The sequence below is a fragment of the Epargyreus clarus genome, unplaced genomic scaffold (genome assembly GCF_041222505.1).
Source record: "Epargyreus clarus isolate Ecla_fem2 unplaced genomic scaffold, WU_Ecla_fem_2.2 ptg000004l, whole genome shotgun sequence".
In the NCBI taxonomy this organism is placed as follows: Eukaryota; Metazoa; Arthropoda; class Insecta; order Lepidoptera; family Hesperiidae; genus Epargyreus; species Epargyreus clarus.
In genome coordinates, this window is record NW_027332212.1 from 4,225,860 (window position 1) to 4,232,468 (window position 6,609).

General features: G+C 31.5%; 1 protein-coding gene and 1 long non-coding RNA gene across 2 annotated transcripts; one reads left to right on the plus strand and one right to left on the minus strand.

Annotated features, from left to right (window-relative positions):
• Nucleotides 1-246: 246 nt before the first annotated feature.
• On the minus strand, nt 247-3,035 carry LOC140757207 (uncharacterized). The gene is made up of 3 exons (XR_012103948.1): nt 2,903-3,035; nt 2,426-2,492; nt 247-356 (listed from the first exon to the last, which is right to left on the minus strand). It is a non-coding gene; the product is annotated as an uncharacterized LOC140757207 (long non-coding RNA).
• Nucleotides 3,036-3,532: 497 nt separating this feature from the next.
• Nucleotides 3,533-6,261, plus strand: DCTN5-p25 (Dynactin 5, p25 subunit). Its single transcript, XM_073092946.1, has 4 exons — nt 3,533-3,757; nt 4,303-4,490; nt 5,383-5,494; nt 5,803-6,261. Exons 1-4 carry the CDS (start codon nt 3,710-3,712, stop codon nt 6,001-6,003), a joined length of 549 nt encoding a protein of 182 aa, XP_072949047.1. The 5' UTR covers nt 3,533-3,709; the 3' UTR covers nt 6,004-6,261.
• The last annotated feature ends 348 nt before the right edge of the window (nt 6,262-6,609 follow it).

Below are 6,609 nucleotides of genomic sequence, written 5' to 3' on the forward strand. Positions count from 1 at the left end.
CTGAAATGTTATATTAAACTTTATAAAACATACATGTTACCTACATGACACATATAATAAAGAGCAACATATGTACATAATAAAGGGCAACTTGTTTACTTCATTCGGTAATATAAATTAAGGTAAAATAAAAAACACAATATAAGAAAAAAAAATAACATTTTATAAGTACATTATTGAATGTAAGTAAGATTTTTATGAAAAAAAACAGCTAGAGACATAGCTATCAACATACGTTATTCGGCACAAAATGTGGTGGAACATGGGTATGTGGTGTACCCATATTCATGTGTGAAAATCCCGCTCCCGTATGCTGCATGCTCTGCAAATCATGGGCTCCATAATACATCTCTGGCCTAAAAGTAAGTTTATACTAAGTATTTTTCAAACAAGTAGGAAGTTGATTCGTTAGAAATTATACAGCAGACTACAGAAGCTTATGTTCCTTCCATCAAGTCCATAATAATCCAACCTTTTCTCGGAAGTGGGATTTAGCAATGGTACTGTCTTTGGCATTCATTTTAAAAAGAGTAGTGTTGTTTTCTTTTTTCTTTTGACCAAGAGAAAGTTTTGGTGAAATTGATCACAAATGTACCTTCAAGGTCCGAACTTAAAAAAAATAAAGTGAATTAAGGATTCTATGGCAAATTATATACAAACAAGAACATGCTAACATATAATTATTTTCCTCAAAGTATCGGCGTGGATGATGTAAATCCCCAGCAAAACCAAATCGAACTAACAGCAACGTAAAAGCATACATTTACTCGTATGGGTACAAAATGCGTTGGTATTTCCATAAGAGAAGCCCACAAATCCGACTCACACGCTTCGAGCTTTTAAAGGGGAGAATGTATACACAATTTTAATGGTATGTAATATAAGTATCTAAGTGTTTGCTTTTATCAGAGTGGTAGTTATTACAGTACCTACAGTAGTAAGTGATATCTCAGGGCAAGGTGAAAAATAGACTAAAATCATAACCATAGTCAAGTATAAAAATAGGTTCTCGGAATAAATATCGATTTTACCCAAATGAAGGCAGAGTTTTTTTAAGCTGTTATGCGACATCGGCAATTTAGGTTTTGGCTGACAGCCCTAAGCCTAAAGGATATTATGATATTTCAACCAATATGTCTCCGCTCAGAATAAAATAGGTTTAGGTCTTAGTCAATCATATGGGCAAAAAATATATTAGCAGAGTTCAGATAACTTAGAAAACATTAACTATCTACTTACCTACTTAAATAAATATCGAGAACATCCACGAAATCGCAGGTATAGTTTAGCTACAATCCAAATAAAGCTACTGATATTATAGTTGATACCTAATACTAGGTACTTACATAACTAGAAAATCAAGTTAACATTGAATATTCTGAGTGAAAAGCAAATATTCAACTCAACTCGCATTTTCATCTAAGGACACAATTCAAAACCGTAAGTAGGCCATAAAACACATTCTGAGTAGTTTTACTTCAACATAAATAAAACCTAAAGATAAAGCCACAACCCTCAAAACATAAACAAACTTTAAAACGAGGACTGTGGTCTCAGTACGGATAAGTAAATTTGCCTTTGATCCACAAATTATCTGGTCCCTTTCCAGAAATCCAATCCAAGTGAACATATGGAAAATTTTGTCCAAATAAATACGTATATTTAAAAAATAAGAATTGCTATTGTGTTCCTTACTTTTACTTATTATTTTTTGCAGCAAAGTTTCGTAAACACATATTATATATCTCTTCTTCATTCATTCTTACAATTCCGTCATTTTTCTATGATGTTAAAATATAAAATCATGTAGAGTCGGAAAGAGAGATTTAGAGAAACGGCAATTTTACGTACTTATCCCTCCAGGGAGAGTATTTCCTCTATCCTCAGATATTCCACTTAGCGACCCTCTTCTCTACATTGTAACATAGGTGTCTACATAGTAATAATATTATAATAATATGGTGACAAAATAATGTAACAAAGAAAGTTTCATTTTTCTGCTTTCTTCCTTTTTTCTTTCATACATACGAACAGTTTTATTTTCAACAGTTAAACATGTTTGATTATGTTTTATAGTACCTAACACAGATTAAAGGGATACACGCATTTCAAATCAAATTAAGTATAGGTATAAGAAAGTATAATATAATTAAAATTTGTTAATATAATTTAGTCGTACACATAATTGAAAGAAAACTAGGAAATAGCAGAGTTCAGTTATTCAGTGCTATGCGACCGTTCTGTGTGAAAGCTACAGCAAGAATACCGATGACATATTTTCTAAATTCAAAACAGAGTTTTTCTACAGCATTATATTTTTGGTTTACAAAAAGTATCAATATCCAACAATAATTCTACTTTGATAAGACGTAGGTATAAGCAAACATTTTAAAATCTAATCTGTATAAATTCATATTATACTTACATACTAACATTATTTCCTGCTGTGTTACTTGTCGAAAAAGCTATCATTTGATTTCCCTGTGGATACTCTGAAAGGCGAACATTTTACGTAAGTAAGTACCTTCAAACCTATTAGAGGGATTTTTGTGTAATTTAATAACGAACATTATTCTTTATATTACGTACGCACATAAATAGCAATAATGCTTCTCTCTGCTTTTTCATTCATAGCCTTACTGTATTTTTGTTTTGTGGAATATAAAAATTAGTAGTTAAGATGAATTTAGGGTCAAAATTTTAAATTCATACATTTCATATACATCTGACCCAGGATATAACCCTAAACTAGACCGCCCATGTTACAAACTTTTATAATTTACTATTTACGTGCTGTATCATGCAGATTATAGTCATTCTTACGAAATGAAATAAAATTCGTATAAGGATCATAACGCAAAACCTAATTCATTTTTAAAGACTGAGATTAACGGTTAAATACCTGTTCCAGGCCTTCTTTCCTTAATAACGTAACGATCCATTGCGGAATATTTTAAGAACTTACAATTTCTCATAAACTTTGGTTATCAATTAAATACTACATAAAAAATACTAAAAATAAAATTCAAATTATCCCGGAATAATTTAGGCGGGAAACGTATTTTTTCAGGCGTGCTTATAAGTATACAGACCTAAATGTATACTGCCTAAGAACGTAAATAATTAGAATACAATAAAAGCAAATTAATTACTAAAATAATAAATAACGTATTTGTTTCTTGTAACTTGTTGCGACTAAAATATTTTATTACTCAAAAATAATACCATAAATACACTTTAGTTTTGTTTAAACTGATTGCATCTATACTGTGAGTGCATTTATAAAGTTAGGTATTTAATTCCAAAAAAGTCCCAGGTATGTCAGATATTAAAGTTATATTTAATTAAAAAACACCAATTTAATTTTTATATTTTCTTAAAATACTAACACTAAATAAAGAAATCAATAACCTATGTTGAATTTTCTATTATGGCTAATATATAATTTAATATTTTTATAAAGATTGTTATTAAAATATTTTGGACCTTTCCTTCAAATCTCATTGACATGACAATTGACAGTTGTCTGACACTGACAGATCACAGCAGGTTCACTGTCACAAACGTTTATACTTGCAGTTTTTCTCCATAAAAATACTTCGAAAAACTTTAAATGAGTCATTAATAAGTAACTAAAAATTCCAACATTCCGTAATACTACGTTTTAAGATTTTATTTTATTATTATCTCATAGCAAAATCAATTCAAAATGGAGCTCCAAGACACCTACTACAACAAGTCGGAATATGTAGAAACAGTAAGTTACTTTTAACTTAAGTCTTTAACTATTAGAAGAGCCCAATTAAGTATAATACACCTCTATATCGATCACCTCTCGATAGATCTATCCTGTAATAGTGAGTCCTTCAAGTTCCAACTTAATCAGGCTGTTATTTAACTGTTAATCTGAACTTAATGAACGACTGTGATACCAAATAAATCAGCTACTCTTTTTTTGCGCTTAAAAGCGACTTAATTTTTTTTATAGTACTTAGGAGCATTTCTAGCTTTTCATATAACTACAAACCATACCTTATAAGAGTGGACTATTTGTTTGTCTGAATAATTTTAGGGTTATTTGGATCTATGTGATTGACCTTTTATATAGAAAGTTTGATGTATTAGACTCTCTCAGGCAACTTACTACAGAGGGTAACAATTTTTATGCAAAGGCCATAAAAACTTATAAACATTAATCATGTCTCATAAACTTGTTCCTATCTATGCATTATTTCTTACCATACTTACACAGATCAAGTTGTAGGTAGAAACTTTTTTAAAACATATAATTAATCTTTACAGGCATCAGGGAATAAAGTGAGCCGACAAACAGTCCTCTGTGGTTCTCAGAACATAGTCCTTCACGGGAAAGTCATTGTACAAAGTGATGCCATAATCCGAGGAGACCTAGCCAATGTAAAGACTGGGAGGTTCTGTATCATCAGCAAAGGATCTGTTATACGGCCACCTTTCAAGAAATTCAGTAAAGGGTAAGTCATAATTATAAAAGAGGTGTTGTTCTTTGTGATGTGTTGATTTATTAAATAGAAGCAGGGTATAGTGTGGGTCAGTGTATGGCTCAGTCTAATTGAGTATTCAATGGTTACAATATTGAACCTACAATAAATCTCTGATGATACTTTGTATGCATTTATTTAAGCTTAATATACATTTCATGGATCCATAGATCCAGACTGCTCAAGACTGGTCAGAATGGCGAAGATTAGGGGAGGCCTATGTTCAGCAGTGGACTATAAAAGACTGATGAATGGATAGATAATATACATTTAATTTACCTGGTAATATTCATGAAAAGATTACATTTAAATGACTTCTATAATGCATCATCATTAATCCTTTACTGTCCCACTGCTGGACACTGGTCTCTTTGAGTGAGAAGGATTTGGCCCGTACGTTCACTGGCATAGTCCACTGTGGCCATCGTCTATGGTAAAACTAATGATAAAATACATTACAATATTATGGAATAGATTTGTTTTTTTATAATATAGTAGTAGCAGACGAGCATGCAGTCCACCTAATAGTAAGTGGCTATTGCCACCCATGGACATCTGTAATCAACCCCAGATAGGATTAGATATTCCTACCTGAGGCTGGCCACAGATGTGCCGCTACCCTTGAGGACTAAACTGGAACGCCTCGATAAAAGTATGTCTCCTTTACCACACCCTTCAAAACGGAACACAGCAGCGCCTAACACTGCTGTTATTAGGCAGAAATAGGTGTGGCGGTGATGCCGCCGGAGTCGAACCACAAAGGGTTCTACCACCTTCAAAATATAGTATATAGTTTTTTTTAATTATTTAATACTTTTCTATTGCTGGTATGAAAAGTCCTAATAATAACTATATTATTTTACAGAGTGGCATTCTTTCCTTTACAAATGGGTGATCATGTTTTTGTCGGTGAGAACACAGTAGTAAATGCTGCTGTAGTGGGATCATATGTTTATATTGGGAAAAATGTTGTTATAGTAAGTATCAATTGTTTACCAATTACATAAATTATATCAAGGAATAACTTGTTAATAAAAATATTTTGTACTCTAGTAAGCATCCTATGTAGAATCCAGACAAGGTACTGATTTTTTCAACCGAACACAATGTGTTTGTAATGTTTATAGCAATATGGCTGAAATAAATCTTATGCAATTACATTCATATTCTTTAGAAACAAATACTACATATTTCCATTTTTCAAAAATTTTATTAAAACTACAACCGTAAAAAAATCGCCTGAATTAACAATACTCATTTGATATTAATGATAATGATATTCCAGGGTAGAAGATGTGTTTTAAAAGACTGCTGTATGATCGAAGACAACTCAGTGTTGCCAGCCGAGACCATAGTGCCTTCATTTGCAAGATATTCTGGTAGCCCAGCGAAACTCATCACAACATTACCAGAGGCAACACCAGATCTCATGACTGAGTTTACTAAGAGTTATTACCAGCATTTTCTCCCAACCACTGTACAGTAGACAAAAGAGTTTGGTTTAAATATATTTTATTTGAAAAAGTATAGTCCGCGCCAAACTAGTAGTCCATTCTGAAGTTTTTGCTAACAGGTGTAGTCATACAATTTGCTATGGCGACGTCATTCATTTCTATATTCAGAGCGGACTAGCAGTTTTACGCGGACTATATATAAAGTGTATAATATAAGATTATTTATTGCAGCACATTTTTTATCGTATATTACCTTTAAGTTTCCTTACTAATAAAGCTATCTAAATTTATTACTTAGCGTTTGTTTTATTTTAAATGCAAGTACTCTAACAACTTGTTCACTAAAAATAATTAGATATAACAGTTACATTTAGGGCAAATGAAGTAAAATTTAATCTTTTCATAACTAGCATTATGAATAAATGCTTTCTATTTGAATTATGAATCTGGGGGCAGAGCAGTGCTGTGCCCGGCAAGTCGAGAAAAGCTAAGAAAAAAAAATTAGGTACTTTTTGTCGATTTTATAAGGAGATAAAATTGTAATAGTAAAGGTATTTTTATTTTTAGTAAATAATAATAATAATAGTCTTTTTACACAACTTCTCAAGGAAGAGTGGTTATCTTATATATATTTTTTA

Coding starts and splice junctions, on each gene's coding strand:
- DCTN5-p25 (XM_073092946.1), top strand. CDS start 3,710: ATGGAGCTCCAAGACACCTACTACAACAAGTCGGAATATGTAGAAACA. Junction 4,491..5,382: donor TTCAAGAAATTCAGTAAAGG/GTAAGTCATAAT, acceptor ATTATTTTACAG/AGTGGCATTCTTTCCTTTAC. Junction 5,495..5,802: donor TTGGGAAAAATGTTGTTATA/GTAAGTATCAAT, acceptor ATGATATTCCAG/GGTAGAAGATGTGTTTTAAA.